Source organism: Squalius cephalus, assembly GCF_949319135.1.
Source record: "Squalius cephalus genome assembly, chromosome: 4".
In the NCBI taxonomy this organism is placed as follows: Eukaryota; Metazoa; Chordata; class Actinopteri; order Cypriniformes; family Leuciscidae; genus Squalius; species Squalius cephalus.
Genome location: NC_137125.1, coordinates 39,576,338 through 39,597,709, shown reverse-complemented (window position 1 = coordinate 39,597,709; position 21,372 = coordinate 39,576,338). Strand labels below are relative to the sequence as shown.

The following is a 21,372-nucleotide window of genomic DNA, read 5'->3' as shown; positions in this document are numbered from 1 at the left end:
TGTGTGTGTATGTGTGCGTGTGTGTGTGTGTGCGTGTGTGTGTGTGTGTGTGTGTGTGTGTTTGTGTGGGTAAAAAAGGAAGGCCATAACTGTGATGTAAATAGATGAGCAATCTTAGCAGCAGCTACGGAGAGGAGATGCCGCACATGAGTGGCGTTACACCGCCTGGCTCACGTTACCTGGCCCAGAATGCATTTGTGTGTGTGTGGGGGACAGGCAGAAAAGCACGAGTGTGCGTTTTGTAGTGCTTCTCTGTGCTGTCAGCATTCACAAGTGCAAAGAGAAGAGGGAGAGAGAGAGGAAGAGAGTGAGAGAAAGACAACAGCTGCCCCTCATTCTTGCCCGGGGCCCGTGGGATCTCTCTCAACTCAGATCCAGCAGTGACAGGTGTTCACAGGGCATTGGCCTGCCAGCCTGAAACACACACACACACACACACACACACACAGCTTTAGAATTCCACACACACCAAATGACATCAGTGAGCAGAATTGGGCCAGGAGGGCTGTAGATTGGCCGGACTCCTTGAGGATGTTGTAAACACAGTCTCCTCAGATAACTATCACAGTTCTGTCCAGACAGTCTGGTAAAAAGGAAGCTATTGTATTGCATTTAGGAAATGTTTCTTCAAACGTTTACTGGCTTGGGGTTACAGGTGTTAAAATGGGTGGCTGGCTGATTTTGTGTGTGTGTGTGTGTGTGCGTGTGTGTGTGTGTGTGTGTGCGTGTGTGTGTGTGTGTGTGTGTGTGTGTGTGTGTGTGTGTGTGTGTGTGTGTGTGTGTGTGTGTGTGTGTGTGTGTGTGTGTGTGTGTTGTATCGGTCACAGGGGTCTTGGTGATTCATCAACTCTGGTCTTTGGCCAACAGCGCAGAAACACTTAAACAGACTCCTGGGAGTTTCTTAAAGCATTTTAGCTTACTGGCAGAAGCGTATCACATACTCAGTGAATAAACTCATTATGTTTAATTCAATGGGTAAAACGGTCTTCCGTACACTGACCTGAGCAAGCGCCATTCGTCAAGTTGCTGGTGCTAAATAATTTTTCTGTTCATACTTAAATTTTTTGCTTAACAAGTCATTTTATTTAGAAGCCAGTCAGAAGATATTTCATGTTATATACAGTACAGCAAATTGTGGAGCAATTAAATTTCAGCTACTCAGCACTATATTTACTCCCATTTCTGATCATTTCTTTTTTAAATGATATAATAAAATATAATTAATTACATTATATTACACTGTCAGTGTAAATGCTTATAAAATCCCAATTGAAGTTTTTAGTGGCTTCATTTTTAGCTATTTTTAGCTTTGAGTGCATCTGTACTCTATATTGTATTGTATTGCTAAATGTTAACAACATTATATTTTAGCTGATATATGCATTAAAAAAATAATGATGACTCATCTTGCACACAGGGGCACACCTGAATTTTTAACCAATCAATTGTTTTCTAGAATAAGCATGCCTTCTCTTAACCATACTTGCTATGTTCCAGCAAACTCATCATGGTTAAATCTTCATGACTTAAACTAAAGACTATTGACTATTTACCAAAAAGAACAAGCCCTTCGATAAGTTCCTCCCTGTTTAAATAGGAAATACATCAGCACAGGAAAGAAAACTGCAATGAGACACTGCATTTAGGTCTAATACCTGTACATAGATTTACACACAGTAACTTGTATCACTTTTTACTGGTAAGGACATTATATAAAATTCTGTTGCTGTTGCTTTAAAAAGGGAAATTGACTTTTAACACTTTTGACACCAAGTCAGCTGGATATCTGTTTTGTTTTAAAGATTTAAATACCATAATACAACACTGTCTGAGATCCCTGGGAATGAGGGGGGAGCTTTTTATAATGCACTCTGACTGGTTTTACTCACAGGCACTGCTCCCATTTACAGTTTTAGAGATCCAGGCTTTCTATAGCCAACACCTGCTGGAGTGTTGGTCAGAGAGAGAGAGAGAGAGAGACAGAGAGAGAGAGAGAGGGGGGGATAGCTGGACATTGCGGTGCCTTTAGGTCTGGGGAAGATATGGGGGGTGAAGTGTCATCCCTCCCTCTCAGCGCACCATGTCCCGAGATGAACAACTCGACTTGGTTGTCTCATGCTCACGATTGCCTGCCCCCAGCTCACGGGACAGGAAGAGCCGACTGTCCTATGGGAGAAAGTCTGACAGCAATAGGTACAGTAGAATTGATCGTGTCACGGATCTGGGTTACAGAGGTCCTTTGACTGGAAGCAACATGGTTGTTGTTAACTTTGTCGTAGTTTATTAATCGTTTATGGTGCAAGTTTTTGGACTGTACTGTTCAGTGTATTCAGGCTATTGTGTCCCTCCAGATTTAATAATTATTCTGGGTCTACAGTGTGACATTTTATATTTAGGTGTTTAGTTCCTTTTTTGGAAGTTGTCTGTTCTGCTTTGAAAAATGAGATGTTTCTCTCTCGGGAGGTAAGTTGAATCTCATTTTATCAGTTTAAAACTTTTCTGCAGGTTGGTCATTCTTTGTTTCCTGTCTTTTGCTGTTGAAAGTCATCTATTATTGCATTAGAACTTGTAAAGTACTGCTAGTTAAGAGTTTTTATTTTAAAGGTAGGATTGTCAAAAAATATTAACTGAAACATTACATAACATCTCAAACTTAATCTAAATTTATAATCAAATGTACTATTATGTTAAAATGCAATGGGGGTATTTATCAGAATAGACATTGAGTAGTTTGTTACAACGCAAATGTTATAGTTATATGTTGTTTGATACATTTTTACTGTCAGTTGGAAAGTTTTGATTTATAATTTATCCTTTTGTAATGTGTCTTTTGTTTCTCTGGTCGATACGGCGGTCGTCTTGACGTCGATTGGGGTGGATGTATTGTAGCAACACAAAAAGTGGCCACCGTTGCTTATATGACTGGAAACTGCACAACATTAAAGATTTTTCATATGCATCCTTATCATTTTGATGTTTTTACATTTGAGTAGGTAGGCTAATCTTGAGATTTATTGATTCCCATTAGACAAACTATAGTGAATGGTTTTGTAATCCTCACTAAACCTAATTGTTTAGATTCAATTTAAGATTTTCAGAATAGTGACCTTGGCGGATTTGGTCTCTGTTTGATTTCTCACTGTGAAGTGTGTCTAAATGGCCCACGGCAAAAGATTTATCCTTAAGACTTTCAGACTCACCACTGTCGTACTTTCATACTGCTTGGCTGAACGCTTTTAGAAGTGAAGGAAAAAGAAAGAAAGAAGGTTGTAGAGCAACTGCCCCAGCTGAGTTCCTCTTTGAGCTGGAGGAGAAACGGTGGGCCTCATTAATCATGTGGACATGATCACATTCTCAAGAGAGAGAGAGTGAATGAGAGAGTGAAAGACAGTGTTAGTGTCTCACTGGAGCTGTCTTTGGTTACAATGCTTGTTAACCTGCTGTCTTGCCTCCTTCTTTTACTGTCTTCCTCTCGTTCTCTCAGTCTGGTGAAGTCTTTGTTGCTCCTCAGGGTTTTACCTGTGGTAGTCTTGCCAGCTAGACTCAAGCCAGCTCCTTGTCACGCACTCACCGTAGAAACATTCATGGTGGTCATAATGATCTCTTTCTCAGCAGACACTCCCACCTTCTCAGTCACTTTGGGCAACTTTTGGAAGAATGGAATAGAAATTCCTCTTTTTTTAGCTCTGAATAGATATAGTTGATATCCAACAAGATATCCAACAAGATAAAGCTGGTTTTACCTTATGTATAAATGGGCGTGACATGACACAATCACAACCAATCAGAACATATTTGATATTTCATTTTGTGGAACAGGTTTTTGAACCAATGAAATTTCACTGTGGGCAGGGTTGCCTATCACGGAACACTAAAGAAACATAAATCAAATGACTGAACACTTGTTACGTTAAGTTCTGGTCTATATTGGTCATTCATGATCCAAGATGGTGTAGATGGTTGATCAGCTCTATTACCACCTGGTTTTGACCTTGTAAACCATTCTGATTGGTGGTGGTAAACCACTTTGGACCAGCAACAAACCATATTGATGACCTTTTGCTGATGGCAGATGGTGATAGCAACTAGGTGCTGTTTAGATAGATGTCTTCTTACTGTAACTGTTGAACCGTTGTGAACTGGACATTCCCTCTTTCTCATTCTCTCTCATCTTTCAACTTTCAGCAATTTTCATCCATCCATTGACATTCTCGTTCCATCACGCAGCGCTCACAAACCTGCTAAACGCAAAAGCTTGTCAAGGCACATTTACCGCTTAGACACAGCATATACAAACATATACAAACAAAAATGCACACCCAAAACGAACAAAGGCAGTGTCAGTCAGCTGTCAGGGGATAGAAAGAGAGAGAGATTTGAGACATACACAGCCAACTGTTCTGTGTTTTGTGTTTGGCCTGAGGTGTTTGGGTTTTGTTTTAAATGTGTGTGTGTTGTAAGTACAACTCCTACTGGCAGGACCTCCATCTATCATTTATTCCATCTGACAATGTATTCCTTCATCCAAACCTCGGTAAGGGTCTTCTCTGTCCTTATAGAGATCAGTTCAGTTATATTTATTATTATACTTACAGTATTACTAACTTATTACAGTTTTCATTATAGTATGTACACTACTGTTATAAAGTTCGGTCAGAGTTGGTAAGATTTTTGTATGTTTTTGAAAGAATGTTATGCTCTCAAAGGCTGTATTTATTCGTTCAAAAATAGTTAAAGCAGTAATATTGTGAAATATTATTATAATTTAAAATGACTGTTTTCATTGTTACATAATCCTTCAGAATTCATTCTAATATGCTTGATTTGGTGTTCAAGAAACATTTATTATTATTACAATCACAGTTGAAAACAGTTGTGCTGCTTAATATTTTTGGTACAAACCATGGTACCGTTTTTTCTTGAAACCGTTTTTTCTTTGATGAATAGAACAGAAGTAAAAGTACATGTAAAGTGTAAAAGTCTTTACTGTCACTTTCGATCAAATATACTGCATTCCTCTTAAATAAAACTATTGACTTCCTCTATTCAAAATCAGGATCAGAAAGAGCTTTATTGCCAAGGAATTTACCTTGGTATTAAAGCTTCCAGTTAAAATCTTACACACCCCAAACTTTTGAACGGTGTATATTTATGCATTATTTATACACACAGTTAAAGTGTTCCTGGAAGAGGTATGTGTTTGTGTGAGAGAGTGAGTGTGTGAAGTTTTTTGTTGTTGCTGTTGTTGTTGTTGTTGTTGTTTTTGTGACTGGACCTACAGGAATATCATCTCTGTCATGTGGGATTACTTTCTTTGAGTTATATGTTGTTATAGAGGTCATTCTCAATGGATCAGTGATTCAGCATTACGAAGAATTAAGCTCGTACTGTATTCACACACACGCATAGTTTAAGGTACAGGTTTAGAAAGAGTGTGATTTGGCTTTTAACTTTAGATCTACAGCATTCAATGGCTACTAGAACAGTAGGACGGTTGGAGGAAGTACACATACTTGTGGTCGGAGACGAGTGACATGTCATGTGAATCTGAATAGGCGCACACAGAGGCCATGCTGTTTGCGTTTGCACGTAAGCGCCCAGCCCTGATTGTGGCTCGCTAAGTGCCGCCCTTATTGCATTAGAGAGAAAGATGCCACAGTTTGAAAAAAAAAAAAATTCAATCCAATCATTAACCTCATTCCTTTCTCTCTCTCCCTCCCTCTTTTTCTCTCCCGTTTCTCTCTCGTTCTCTCCCACTACCTCTTTACAGTCTCACCGCACGATATACAAGTCCACCAGGTCACAGTGGAATAGCAGCCCCTCAGAAGAAAAACACAAGGTAGAGTCTTTACAGTATCTGCCTGCTCTCGCTCTGTTCTGACACCTGAAACTCTCCGCAGACCTTCAGGCTAGAGACTGGGAAAGCCGATCCACTGATGTTCAAAGCTGTAGCAACAGATCTGGGTGATGGAAGTGGTGGATGATATATACGCATGCTGGTTCTTCAACTGTAGTCTAGATTTTTTTTTATAAAATCTTTCTGTTGCTTTTCTAAGAGTTTTGAGCTGAATATCTTGGTTTAGCTGAGGTGAGTGGATGCAGAACGTCCTGGATCATCCCTAGATCTTGAACGCTGTTTATCTCTGACCACTTTAGCCGGAGGTTTTTGTAGTTTGAAGCTTCGGCAGCAGTTGTCTGGCCCTGAAAGCATTTGCTTCATCTCAGAGCTGATGGGAAGCTGAGTGCTGGCGAAGCATTTCAAGCAGCCCCTGGCCAAACTATGTGAGATATGTGATGGACACTATGTGTGATATAGTGCTTACTCCACTGACAGCCTGATGGCTTAGGTTCAACTGATGGCATTATTTGCTCAAAGACAATATGTGCCTGCAGGGAAAGGGACAGGAATGGAGACGCTGCAGTTCTCTTTGACTTATATGAGGTCCGGGATCTTCTCTCAAAGCACTGATATAAAATGTGTCCTGAAGCAACTTTTTTTCATACTGGACTCTGCCCTCGTCCTAAGTTCAGATGTACTGTATATTTTATTGTATAGACTTTTAAATAGTCTGTAAGGATGTAGAGGGCTGTTCACGCCTAATGTTATCAGTGGGTTACATTACTGGCAATAGCTTTTGAAAATCTGATCAGATATGTGATTTATTGGTGGTCGTTAATGAGAACGCCTGGTAAAATGCACTGGAAAAAAAAAAAAATCAATTTTTTTTTATTTTTTTTATTTTTGTATCAAATATCTCCAAAGAGAAAAAAAAAACTATAAAAATGATGAATTGTGTATATATAATGATCTATATAAGTATCTCTAAGTACACACTTTCTCCTGTTTGTGTCTTTAGTTTAGAGAGATAAACTAATTGATTAATTAAACAGGATTATTGTGTAGTAATTTGGGTTAGAGAGACAAATTTAATAACCTATGATCCTGTTTTTTAAAAATAGTGCATAAATTAGCTGTCCGCTAGAATCCAAAACTTCCACCTCAATCTAAAGCACTTCAATCGGAAAGATTACGATTCACCGGAGATGACAGAAGCAGTCTTATTTGATCCTGAAACATCCTGCTCTAAATTTTAATAGGCATAATTTGAAAGATTTTATCTTCCATAAGGCCTTTTATGTATGCAGGACACAGTTTGTAAAAGATGTGACATTTTAATAAAATTCAGTTATTATTTAGCAGTGCAGATAACCCCGTCAAACGCTCACGGTTTTCATCTGAGCCCCATTGACACTTTAATTGTTACCCTAAAATAATCAGGAGCAGATCCGGAGACCTGACCTTCCAGCTGACCATTTCAGCTTCAGGAATAGATTTTTCAATATCAGCCCGTAAAGCAGAATATGTCATTTCTTTAGCATAATTTAACAACCCCCATCCCACATAAAAAATATAGTGTTTCAAACAAGTTTCCCTGCTTCCCTGCCATTGGTCAAACAATCAGATAGTCCTTCCTCAACTTGGTTGAGCCAGTGTGTGGCTGTGTCGGTGTGTTTTGGGATGCTTAAAAAGAGTAATGCTTTAAAAATACCTCAGATTTTTTTTCCCAGAGCCTATGAATGTCATATTTGTCAGGATAGGATAAAGTATTTTAGCACATGCAGAAAAATATTATGCACCACAGCTTTAATTCAGGTCTATTTTAGCAACGTTCTCTATCTTCAAATGCCTGGTAAGCACCAAATGTATCCTCTACAGGCATATTTGTGTTTGTGTATGTACATGATACATATTTATGCAAATCATAGTCTAAGGAACATTTCAAGACCAAATTAGAAACCCAAATGTCTTATAAATGCTGATGTCAGATGTTGTCTGCATCTCTGAACCAGGGTGAACTGAATCTGCTCACTTTTGATGTGTTTGCTTTGCAAATTCAGGGGAAAAATCTGCAGATTTCAACATGATAAAATGCGTTACGCTCAGCTACGGTTGTATTGATAGCTGAAAGCATGATACAATTAGTCAACATATTTAATAAGCAAACACATGAGGGCTGATGTGAATCTGCTGAGCTCTCAATAGACATCAATTCCATGTGGGCCTGTTATAGCGAAGACTTCTAAAACTCTTTCGTTCAAATGCTTATCTCAATTCAGACAATGCTATCCACCCCAATTTTCACAGAAATAACCTCTCTGCGAAATAACTGCTTTTTCAGAGCCACTTTTCACACTTGTGTATTATCATAGCTGGCAATGGTGGCCTGCATAACAGGTTAATAGGGAAAAGCAGAAGTTCCTGATGGGAAATGAGCGAGTGATGAAGCAGTGTCATTAGAAGCTTGATGAGACATGCACCTCATCTGCTTGAATCATTGGTTTCCAATCCATCATTTCTGAAAAAGCTGTTTTCTCTGATTCTTTATAATAATACTTTTCAAACATATTTGATCAGCGATGAACTTCAAATAATGATGGAAATTTAAAATGCTTTTATTAGTTTATCAATTTGGTTTGTTAAAATCAATTGCCTTTTGTCGTAATCAGATTTGAGTAACGTCGAACATTTCTGTTTGGTGAGAAATTTATCGACTCTAAATACAGTGAGGAAAATGAGTATTTGAACACCCTGCTATTTTGCAAGTTCTCCCACTTGGAAATCATGGAGGGGTCTGAAATTGTCATCGTAGGTGCATGTCCACTGTGAGAGACATAATCAAAAAAAAAATCCAGAAATCACAATATATGATTTTTTAACTATTTATTTGTATTATACAGCTGCAAATAAGTATTTGAACACCTGTCTATCAGCTAGAATTCTGACCCTCAAAGACCTGTTAGTCTGCCTTTAAAATGTCCACCTCCACTCCATTTATTATCCTAAATTAGATGCACCTGTTTGAGGTCGTTAGCTGCATAAAGACACCTGTCCACCCCATACAATCAGTAAGAATCCAACTACTAACATGGCCAAGACCAAAGAGCTGTCCAAAGACACTAGAGACAAAATTGTACACCTCCACAAGGCTGGAAAGGGCTACGGGGAAATTGCCAAGCAGCTTGGTGAAAAAAGGTCCACTGTTGGAGCAATCATTTGAAAATGGAAGAAGCTAAACATGACTGTCAATCTCCCTTGGACTGGGGCTCCATGCAAGATCTCACCTCGTGGGGTCTCAATGATCCTAAGAAAGGTGAGAAATCAGCCCAGAACTACACGGGAGGAGCTGGTCAATGACCTATAAAGAGCTGGGACCACCGTTTCCAAGGTTACTGTTGGTAATACACTAAGACGTCATGGTTTGAAAACATGCATGGCACGGAAGGTTCCCCTGCTTAAACCAGCACATGTCAAGGCCCGTCTTAAGTTTGCCAATGACCATTTGGATGATCCAGAGGAGTCATGGGAGAAAGTCATGTGGTCAGATGAGACCAAAATAGAACTTTTTGGTCATAATTCCACTAAACGTGTTTGGAGGAAGAAGAATGATGAGTACCATCCCAAGAACACCATCCCTACTGTGAAGCATGGGGGTGGTAGCATCATGCTTTGGGGGTGTTTTTCTGCACATGGGACAGGGCGACTGCACTGTATTAAGGAGAGGATGACCGGGGCCATGTATTGCGAGATTTTGGGGAACAACCTCCTTCCCTCAGTTAGAGCATTGAAGATGGGTCGAGGCTGGGTCTTCCAACATGACAATGACCCGAAGCACACAGCCAGGATAACCAAGGAGTGGCTCTGTAAGAAGCATATCAAGGTTCTGGCGTGGCCTAGCCAGTGTCCAGACCTAAACCCAATAGAGAATCTTTGGAGGGAGCTCAAACTCCGTGTTTCTCAGCGACAGCCCAGAAACCTGACTGATCTAGAGAAGATCTGTGTGGTGGAGTGGGCCAAAAACCCTCCTGCAGTGTGTGCAAACCTGGTGAAAAACTACAGGAAACGTTTGACCTCTGTAATTGCAAACAAAGGCTACTGTACCAAATATTAACATTGATTTTCTCAGGTGTTCAAATACTTATTTGCAGCTGTATCATACAAATAAATAGTTAAAAAATCATACATTGTGATTTCTGGATTTTTTTTTTTTTTAGATTATGTCTCTCACAGTGGACATGCACCTACGATGACAATTTCAGACCCCTCCATGATTTCTAAGTGGGAGAACTTGCAAAATAGCAGGGTGTTCAAATACTTATTTTCCTCACTGTATATATTTGTCAATGTCAAAGTCCCTGTAAATTCCTGCCTTTTCTGTTCTCACACGACATGTTTATGATATGTTATTAGGCTGATGTGCCACGGGATTGTGTTTCCCAATTAAAAACTACCACTCGTGAGTCATTAACAAGCTTTGTGCAGGAGTAAATCATCAATAATGTGGATACAGCACAGGGCAATGCAAAGAAAAAACACACATACACACTCCAGGCTAGTTTCATTGCAGATTTTAGAGCAATTAAGAGCTGTTTATTATGCTGGCATGTTGAGAAATGAGCCGTTTTATTCCTAAATGGCATTAATTTATTGACTCAAAAGGCATTACCAGAGCTCTATGTTATTAGAGCTTATAAACAGTTGGAAATATATGTCTACCCTCCATTGGAAGTAAACCTTCACAATATTTCAATGGAATGCATGCATATGTTTGTATGGGTTTACTTGCCTATAGTTTAAGAAAAAAAATTCCTTAGAAGGGAGCAATGTAAAATGTTTATCTATCTATCTATCTATCTATCTATCTATCTATCTATCTATCTATCTATCTATCTATCTATCTATCTATCTATCTATCTATCTATCTATCTATCTATCTATCTATCTATCTATCTATCTATCTATCTATCTGTCTATCTATCTCTGTCTGTCTGAGTTTTAGACCATTGAAGTGAGGACAAGTAGAGTAAAGTGAGGCCATTTTGGACGGTCCTCACTTTCTGAGAGCCCTTTAAAGGCCTGTTTGAGGGTCAAGACTTGGTTTAAGGGATCAGATTATAATTATGATAAGGGTAGGTTTAGGGTAAGGGTTTGGGTTAGGCAGTTAATTGTAATGGTAGGGTTAGGGCAAGAAGATTGAATTGTGTCAATGAATGTCCTCACAAAGATAGATGTACAAGAATGTGTGTGTGTGCGTACGTACGTGCATGTGTGTCTGTCTGTCATAGTTATATGTAATCTCATACAGCTCATATCCAGTGATTGAAGACCAAACTAATGTGTTAGTATTGTGTGTTACAGGTTACCAGGTCCCTCCAGAGTCCCCGCTGCAGGCAGCGGCAGTAGCAGCAGTAAAGCCCACGGCTCCTCAAACCTGAACCGAAGGAGCCAGAGCTTCAACAGTATTGACAAGAGCAAACCACTGCAGTATGCTAGCGGCAACGACAGAGGTGAGTAATTTACAAACTTTACATTCTCTATCTTAATATTAAAATCAAGGTTTCTGCATGTCACTAACATGAAACAGCAGCAGCTATATCATGTTATCCACTAGATGGTGCCACTATCTAAGAAACAATAGAGCTGTGGGACCGGGCAAGATGCTCTAAGCTGGTTCCCCCGGTAAAAAAATGCATTTCTTATTACATTTTCATAATGATGTAAATAAATCTGCAGAAAAACACATTTCCTGAGGAAAATTTCGGGACCTGAAGTATAATATTGCACTGCGGTTCCTTTGTGGTGTGTTATTCACATCTGAAAAGGTGATCTGCCCTAGGCATTCACTGTCCTACTCCTACATATTTAGAGATGACGTTAATGTTATATTTTTGCTTCTTCCACATAACCAGCCTATTCAGGGTTCACTTCAGATTTCATCTTCCTGTCAGAGCCGAACCATCATTCAAAGCCGACTTCATAAAACCACACGGCCATTCAGCCACCAGCGTGTAAATCTCCACAGGCTAGTTGGTTACTTCATAAATCTGCGCTAGACCTGATGGAGTGTGTCGATTGAAGTCGGGTTGGGAGTTCAAAGGCGTGTGACCTGTATTTCGCCCCTACTTCACCCCTCACAGCAAGGATCCATGGTGATCGGTGAACAAAACGCAACTGATTTCCCTCGCAGACTGTTTTTTTTGGCTGTGCTGCCCGATTAGATTTATACTGGACTTTACTGGTCCTTGTTCACCGTCAGCACAGATGCTGGTGTTCCCAGACACTGGGTACGGAGAGGGCGAGACTGCACACACAAAGCCAGACAGAGGGTCTCACATGGCAGACGGAGCTTTGATGAATCAAAGAGTCCTAATATGCGACGTCTCTCTTGAAACCCATGGCTGCCCTTTTCCGTCGGGCCTAACATTACTCAAAACCTTGATTTACAGAGCTACTGCGCTAATACCTCCACAGATGAGAAAAGCAAACTCCCATCTGCCTTTTTTTCCTCAACTTCCTTTTTCTTCTGTCCAAAGAGTCTGCTGCACTGGAGGAACCATGGGAGGGGCTGGTAGGGAGAGAATGAGCTCTGTTCCAAAAACTAGCGAGCTGCCTACCTAGCATTTTAGGACACGAAAGCTGTTCTAAACAATAGGAAGAAAAATGATGCTGCCTTCTGAGACTTAATGTTTTGGCCAAATTGTAAAGGTATGGTCACATTAATGAAACAAGGTCCATCGTGGATTGTCAATAGTGTAGCGATATATAAAGCAGTTCACACAGCTTTATTTTGGTCAATGTGGTGAATCCATGTGTCCAACTTTAACCAGTTGGGGAAATCTTTCACTAAACGAATATTTCCTGATTGAAATGACTATTTTACCTGTGAAAATTTGTCATAAAATGGTAAATATGGCTGGACCTTCATAGGGGAGGTTATCCCAGAATGCATTTTGCCAAACGAGAAGCTGAAAAAGCGGCAGGAATGGCCTGGTACATTTATGAATTGGAAAAATTGTAACTGTAGTCACACTATACAGTTAAAAGAGCCAACAAATTGTGTATTAGCTGGACCAGCCTGAAAAAAATTCAAACTTTCATTATGTTTATGACACCATTGTAGTGTAATTCTGTTCCTGATTTGAAATGTGTTGTTAAAGCATAATTTCAAACAACAGTTACTTAGATTTCGGTCCCCATTCAGATAGATCAGGAATTTCAGTACCCCATTAGATTTTCATAATTCATATTTCAATAATTGAACAACACATTTGCGTGTTCACAGTTCTGTGAAGTTTGTAAGGGTTACATGAGATGCAGGTAAACTAAATGTTTTTTTTTTTTTAGTTAGTGTTTTATTTTCATGTTTTCTTAAAAAAAAAAAAAATTTTTTTACATTTTTATAAATTATTAATTAATTAAATGCTTTTCGGCTCACAAAATCCTGCAGTTCCCTCACGTACCACCAGGGGTTCACAAACATTAGTTGGGGAACCCTGAAATTAAATATAAAATATATATTATATAATATTGGTAAAATATAAATAGATCAAGAAATGGCCAGAAATAGCTTGCGTATGTTGTTATGTATCTATTATGCATATTGTATAAACTTTGTTAGCTTAGCAACATGCAATCAATTAAGATGTGAGATGAGTTTTATTTGCACTCTATGCTGCCTACATAGTGTTCCAAATCAGGCACTTATGACGGTTGGGATGCTTTTGTAGCCCTTTAGGCAGCTCGCTAGATTCTGGAACTGAGCTAGCATGTAGTCTTTCATTTTATGGCAGGTTTGAATACAAATTTCATAATCCGGAGTTTGACCTTTTAACTGATTTAATCCTTAACCTCAAAATCTGTCAGCACCCAGTGCTACCGTCACCTGCGTGTCTTAGCACAAAGCCTCTCTGTGGATGCAAATCTCACACTGTTTATAAACCCTATGCCAAGTTAGTAGGCACAAACACTTGCATGTTAAGTAGTCTTGACTCTTGTATAACAAAGCTAATTTCTCCATTCATACTGGCTGCAGGAGTGAATCAGCATGTTTAGCTCATGTCCACTTCCTGGATTAGTTTGCAGGAAATCATTGTTATTTAGTACACTCAATGAACTTCTGGCATAGCTTCATACAATAGCACCTGTGACGGTGGAGATATATCAGAACTGGACAGAAGAGATAACAAAGAAAGCCAGAGGCAAAGGAAATGGCTAATGTGATTCATTCTGGATTAGACAGTAGTGAATTAATTATGTTCATTACAGAGTTGCTGTCAGTACACCTGTTAATATGTTTGTTATGGAATGTGTATGGCATCCTACCAGAATTCCCAGACCAAAGTGGAGTTTCACTTTCAACATATAAAGTGGTGTGGCAAAAAGACGGGTAGCTATGGTAACCACGTTTCGATGGTCTGGTGTGTGTGTACGTGTGAGAGAGAGGCTGTTATTTAAGCTGCTGTTATCTCCAAAGACGGGGTTAATTTAGCTGACACATGCACTGAAGCCCGATCCACACAACGCTCATTCATAGTCCAATCACTGTTCCTTCTACATGATTTTCAATGGAACCAATTGAAGTCCCATCTCCTCCTCTCTTCCTTTATGTTTAGAATTTTTCAGCTTGAGACTTTGATATATCTGGATGCAAATCAAAGTTAGGGACAGCCTGAGTTACTGTGAGATTAAGCAGATTTACTTGCAGTTTGTTGTGTTATAAGGCAGCTGAAGCATTGGTGTATTACTGATCTTTTTAAATTCACAGAAACTCATTAAAATGGTATTTTATTTTCATGTATAATCCATTGAAGTTCAGTGAAAGCGATCTGATTTAAAAACACTTGAGAGTGAATCTCACAAAACGAAATAAATAACAAGTTTTATTTGGCATTAAAAAAGTTTTTTTTCTTTTTTTCATTCTAATATTATTTTCATGACAGTTAAATGTTTTCTTTTTTACTTCCTTTTTTGGAATTTTGGAACATAATTCTCAATTGGAAGTCTCATTAGATTCTCATTACTGCTATATAATTTTTTTTTTTTTTTTTTTTTTTACAGTATTACAGTGATTCGAATATGTGAAGAAATTACTTTTCAACTAAATTTATTTTATTTTATTTATTTTGATTTTATTTTTAGTACAAATGACCCAAGCAAAAAAATATTCCTTTGTCTGGTTGCATGAGATTCACTCTTAAAATTCTTGAGTGCATTGGTAGAATCAGATGGTAAAACCATGGTAATTTGGTATGTATGTTGGTACTGCATGATTATGATTACTGCATTCATATGCCATATTCATATAGGTGCTAGAAAGAATGTAATTCATCATAGATAAAGAAGAAAAAAAACAGCATGGTAATACAATGGTACTTTTTTTGTCAGTAATGTACAATCGACAGAAATCTAGTCAAAGTAATCTGATTTATATGCATTTACATTGTAAAGCATTTTGAGTCTGTGCCCTGAGCTTTGCAATGGGAAGTTGTCATTATTGGACTGATAGTCAGTGCATTTTAAACAATGTTACATTTGTGCAATGCAATGATCTAAAAGGCTTGATATATGTAGATCTGTGGACATGATGTATTTGTATTGGATTAAGTATGTTTATATATATATATATATAATTATGTGAGCCATGTTGATTCTCTGCAAAACATCACTGCATTTACAAAGAACAAGAGAGTGTCTGGCAACAACAAAGTATTTGAAATCCCACAAAATCAATTTAGGAGCCAATTTTCTGCCTGAGTGCATCGCAGCATTGCTTGGGATTTTTAGTATGCGGTGGTTGCAGAGTAAAGATTTGTTTGGAGCACTATCTATTTCTCTACAATCCCTTTCCCACAATCCCTTTCCTCTTATGTTAATATTTGATTATTGCCGCAGTCATCTTTTTTTTTTACAATTTTCACAACACAAACTTCGTATTGCTTCTAGGGTGTAGTTTTATCAGTCTAACAGATGTGTCCACTGTGTGGTCTATTTCTCTGGCACAGAGTCGGTGAAGGGCATCCCTCTGCCAGGCAGCATGAACGGCAGTGGCTCGGTGCCCTCAAGCACCAGCGGGCAGCAGCTGGCCTCTGCCATCCCCTCTCCCACAGCTGGAAAGTCCTGGCGCAGCAAATCCATGAACATAAAGCACAGTGCCACCTCGTCCATGCTGGCCACCAAGCCGCCTAGCCCAACCGCTTCCCCGACTCCTCCCTTATCATCTGATCGCCTCCGGCCCCCAATCACAGATGCCTCCAAATCAGCCCCCGGCAACCAGCGCTCCATGTTGGAGAAGTTCCGGCTCATCAACCCTCGCTCCGCATCCAGAACCTCGCCCTCGGTGGCCGAAATGGCTCTTCAGGAGGAGGACGACTTGTCGGAGTTTGGAGATGAGGGGACCTGCAGTCCCACACCACCCTGCGGGATCTCGAAACAGCAGGGGAAGACCCCTGCTTCCTCCTTTGCACCCCCAAACAAGACCAACAACTGCAAGAGCCACAACAATAAGTCCTTGCCGCAGCCCAAAGACAAAGAGGAGAAGAACAAGACAAAGAGCAAAGCCAGCACACCACCCAAAGAGGAGCCAGTAATAGTGGAGCCCTCTAAGAAAGGCTCAAAGATCGCCAGCTTCATCCCCAAAGGGAGCAAAACATCTGCAGCATCTGTGAAGAAAGAAAGTGCAATCCCCGCCTCCAGCGGCATCCCCAAACCTGGTCTGAAGGCTCCGGCGGCGACCGCCAAGCCTGCAGCAACTCAGCCTAGTGTACCTGCAACTAGTGTACCTGCTACAAGTGAGAAGACCAAACATAGTAAAGGCAGTCAGTCTATATATATGCAGAAATCTTTGGGAGGTTTGGAGAATCGTAAGACCAGCATGGTGTCATCAACCAGTACCTCAGCACTTTCTGGATCCACCACTTCAGGGCTGGGTGGTGGAGGAGCTCTAGGAGGCAATGGGGTAGTACAACTTCCCCAGCAGCAGCAATACAACCATCCCAACACAGCAACCGTCGCTCCCTTCATGTATCGGTGAGTGATTCTCAAACACAGTTGGACATGATTGTTGCATTTTCAAATGTCTTGCTTTGCATATTGTGAATGATGGTTGCCGAAGTTACGGGTACTTGCTTAATGATTAAGGATCTGGATGTGTCCTGTTCAGTCACAGAAGAGTCCACCTCTGTCATATTACATTTACCATTGTACCCCTTGCGAATTCATTAAGAGCAGGTGGGCTTTGCTTGTGATCAGTGTACTTTGTCTCTTTGGATAAAATTAGACAGAAATCCCTCAGTAGGAAAAACAGATGCCAACTGGTCATTTTTCATGTCCTCTATGTCCTCATCATAGACCCTGCTGGCTTCTAGTCCTGGCAGGGCTACTGGGGGTCTATATATCCAATGACGCTTAGAGACATTAAAGTGTAAGGCTCAGATAAACAGACAGATCTGGGTTCCTTGGTTCTATTCTGGGTTGTAAAATCATTATCATTATCCATGAGACAGCAGGACCATGTCTCTGTAATTACCCTCAATAGACAGGCAAAGATGAAACCCTCATCCCCAGGAGGTCCAGAATAATTACCTCATCTTTTACTCATTCTGCACACTGATAACCAGTTGTGTGGCTTTTGCCAAATGTAACAGGTACTATTCGTAATCGCTAGTTGTTCACCATAAACAATATACAAAGTACAGCAAAATCCTTTTTGTTTAGATGTGGAAAGTAATATCTGCATGAAAGATCTGAATGTTAAAGAGTTGGCCTGGTGGGAAGTGCACATGTTCCGACATGTTGCACAGTGGTTTTTCTGTGCAGGCAACCCGGGTTTTAGTCATTTTCAAATCAATCATTTCTTCACTCTCCTGTCAGAGTAAAGGCAGAAAGAAATCTGGAGGATGTCTTGTTAAATCTGACTGTGGGGGGTGATGTTAACAGGATGGATCTCTTTTTATTATAGATTGTCTAGACAAGAGTCCTGTATTGACCAGATGGGGTGAGACCCCTCTCACACACATAGGTTACAGAGCAACATAAAGCATCATTAATTACAGACAAATAAATGTTGAACTATTCATCTATATATACAGTTTATCAAACCAGCTTTTAAACCCACAAACACACACCCACTGATCATCTGTCCATTGCATCACATATCCAATCGCGCAAAGCTTTGTTCGAAAAAACAGTGGGTAAACGTCTCATCTCGACAGTATTAATAGCCCGAGTGGGAACCGCTGAGACGTTTGCCAGACCGCCTCGTTTGAGGGGCGTGGCTTCCCTCAGTCCTCACCAAGAGACCGGTGACATCACAAATGATGACTAATGAGGGTGAATAGGGTAGAGTGGAGGAAGAGGAAGTGGGAACAGAAAAGAGAATATGTGATTGATGGGCAGAGGGCATTCATAACAGTTAGAGTCAGCTTGTTAAAAAGACAAAGAGAGTGTTAATGGTCCTATGACATGGAAGACAAAGATGAGAGTGTTAAAAGCGAGAGAGGAAGAGTATTGTCCTTGAACATTTGTGTATGTTCAGTAACGTTTAATCCTTCTCTTGATAAAGAGCTCTCAAACCTGATGACCCCCATCTGACATGCCTGCACAAACTGAACCTTTAGAGCTCAACGTCTCTCATAAAAACACACTCACCACCTTACCGGCCTACCACAGGTTCATTATTCACAGGAAGATGATGGCGTTTTCTTAAAGCTGTGTTTGGCATTCTCAGTGTCGTCTCATAAGGATTAGAACCTAAAGTCTTAATGGAATTTTAAACTGAAGCCTTTATCGCACTCCACCACTGCAGATCTTCCTCTCGAGAGCTTTGCTTGGCACTGTAAAACCTGCAGGGCTGCGACAGCACTCAATGGTGCTGCAAGATGGTACACTGCATTTTGAATGGGTCCACATGGTGAGCATGCTCTTTAAAACTACACTTACATAGGGTCAAACTTTTTGACATGTTTGGCAAAGGTGGGTGAGTTGATGAAGTTGCATTACCAGCCTCAAAACTGTATTTTTGTGTAAATGTAAATATTTATACACTAGTGTTCAAAATAAGCAGGTTGGTAAGATTTCTTTAAGTCTCTCAACAAAGCAACATTTATTTGATTAAAATATTTTTTCCACTGGCATGGAGAACAGTGCCTTATTGCCTCTCTTCCCATCAACACTCTAAGCTTCAGTGATGTTGCATGAAAACTATATTAAAACGATGAAATGGTGTGTCTGATGCCCATGAAATCTCTGTATGTGTCCTTACCCGACCTTCTGTTAAAACTGTCTGTTCATTCAGTTCACCTACCTGACAGTTTAAGCCCTCTTCCTTTCTGCATCATTTGCTTATTTGCATTCTCAGGCAGTGTTTGTGTGTACGTGGGTGAGTGTTTGTTGTCTCAGGTAACACAGGAACACGTGGTGAAACTAACAGTGTGACATGCCACTGAAATATTTGGCTGGTGAATTGGATGTGTGTGACTGTGTGTGTGAGAGAGAGAGAGAAGGGAATGTTTATCTGGGCGAGTGCAGGTATCCTGGGACAACTTTGTTGTAGATGTGGTTGTTATGCATATATACAGTCATAAAGTTTCTCCCAGACTGTTAACTGTTCCAGTCTGAACAGCATCGTATGTGCATGTGTTTGTCAGGTTTTGTTAGATTTTTGGGTACCAGGTGTCCCCACAATGACCGTCAAACCTAAGAAAAATCCCACGAGGAAGATGGCTACATAAAGTCAAAAATTGATGACATTTTCTATTGTTTTCCCTTTATTTTAGGGTTTGACTACAGTAGTACAGTTAGTCTATAGTACTTGGCATTCATTTTATAAAAAATTATATATATATTTTTTACATTTTATTAATAAAACAGGTGAAACTCGAAAAATTAGAATATCGCGCAAAAGTTATAATTTTGATGATTATGGCTTACAGCTTATGAAAACCCCAAATTCAAAATCGCAGAAAAAAGTTATAATTTTGATGATTATTACAGCTTATGAAAACCCCAAATTCAAAATCTGAGAAAATTTGAATATTACATTAAATCAATAAAAAAAATAGGATTTTAAATACAAAAATGTCAGCCCTCTGAAAAGTATAATCATGCATATGTATATTATATATATACTAAATATATTAGTTTCATCTTTTAATTTGAATTACTGAAATACACAAACTTTTGTACGATATTCTAATTTGTATATGTATATTAATGGTATTTAGTATTTGGTGTTAATGATATTTTATTATTTAATACTATATTATTTAATTGTTATTGTTATTATTAATGGCAGGGTATTATCGTCGTTACATACCTAAAACTAAAACCATAAAAAAAGTCATTACTTGACACAAAATAATATTAACTAAAAAAAATTTTACTTTCTATATTTTGCCAAGAGAGTTGCCAAGGCAACATTTATCATTTTTGTTCAGTTTAAAATTAAATTGAAGAAAATAAAAGACTAATTACAGAAAACTAATAAAAATGACTAAAACTTTAACTAAAATGAAAATGAAAACTTGAGAAAGGTCACATGTGACCAAAACATTGGCCACTTTTTCATTAAACTAGTGGTTTTATCTTGCAACTGGTGGTTTCCATTCATTGTTAGGATGATATGCAGGCAATCATCTCTGTGTAAAAATGTTAATAATTTATATTCAATTTTTCCTTTTGCTTCACTCAGGACGTATTCAGAGAATGACTGCACTACCGTGGTCCCCACTGAACCGTGTCTCAGTCCCACAAAAGACCTGGTCTACAGCAAGACCGCCAAACAGTGCCTGGAGGAGATCTCAGGTAGGATGAGTGCCGCCACATGTGCACATACACACCTACACACAGTCAAACACACTCAACACACCCAACACACATACACTCACACAGGCACAGATTCTCCCTGCAGGCCTCTAGTTCCATGTTGCTATCGCAGCAAGAAAAAGGTCAGATATGACAGGTGGACAAAGGCCGGCCTTGTTTGGGAGGCCAAGCAGCAGAATGTGTTTATTTGCGCTTCTGTGTATTTCTCCATGTGTGGGACTATGATGTGACAGCTGATAGCTGAAGATAGGTGCCTGTGGCTCAGGCTCTGCTCGCACACATATTTTAACAGCCAGTCTGTGAGAAATAAATGCAAATTGTGCCCAAATGCTGCATTTACCTGCGCTGCAGTCACTGGAAATGGAGGGTGCACTATGACATACGTTCCTAGTTGTTCATTTCCTGTGTGAATATTTATCACAGCCACTGTTGTTATAGCTCTCTGCAAACGCTTGGGTTTATTTCATTAATCCTGTACGAGATGAGATTTAATCGGTTTGCGATCTGGCCGCATGTGTGCATCCCTGAGGTTCCCTGTTGTTATTTTAATACATTTTGTTCGTAATTAACCATCTAAAAAAGCTAAAAACAAAAAATCTTTTCTCAAACCAGCCCACTGTTCTTTAATGAGATATAAATTAGTGCTCCAGCTTGCACAAAAATGCCTGGAATGTCAAATTAAAGTGAATAAACTGCAGACGAACACATAAGTA

General features: G+C 39.5%; 1 protein-coding gene across 6 annotated transcripts in view; it reads left to right on the top strand.

Annotated features, from left to right (window-relative positions):
- Positions 1 to 21,372, top strand: part of nav3 (neuron navigator 3) — a 309,331-nt gene that overhangs the window by 221,199 nt on the left and 66,760 nt on the right. For 4 of the 6 annotated variants that reach the window (XM_079868451.1, XM_079868448.1, XM_079868449.1 and 1 more), the window contains 4 exons: positions 5,771 to 5,839; positions 11,198 to 11,346; positions 15,841 to 16,864; positions 20,526 to 20,638. In XM_079868451.1, coding sequence (XP_079724577.1) covers positions 5,771 to 5,839; positions 11,198 to 11,346; positions 15,841 to 16,864; positions 20,526 to 20,638 — 1,355 coding nt within the window. Of the gene's footprint in view, positions 1 to 2,065; positions 2,194 to 5,770; positions 5,840 to 11,197; positions 11,347 to 15,840; positions 16,865 to 20,525; positions 20,639 to 21,372 lie in introns of those variants that run through there. The other 2 variants (XM_079868452.1, XM_079868450.1) reach the window with 2 other exon arrangements.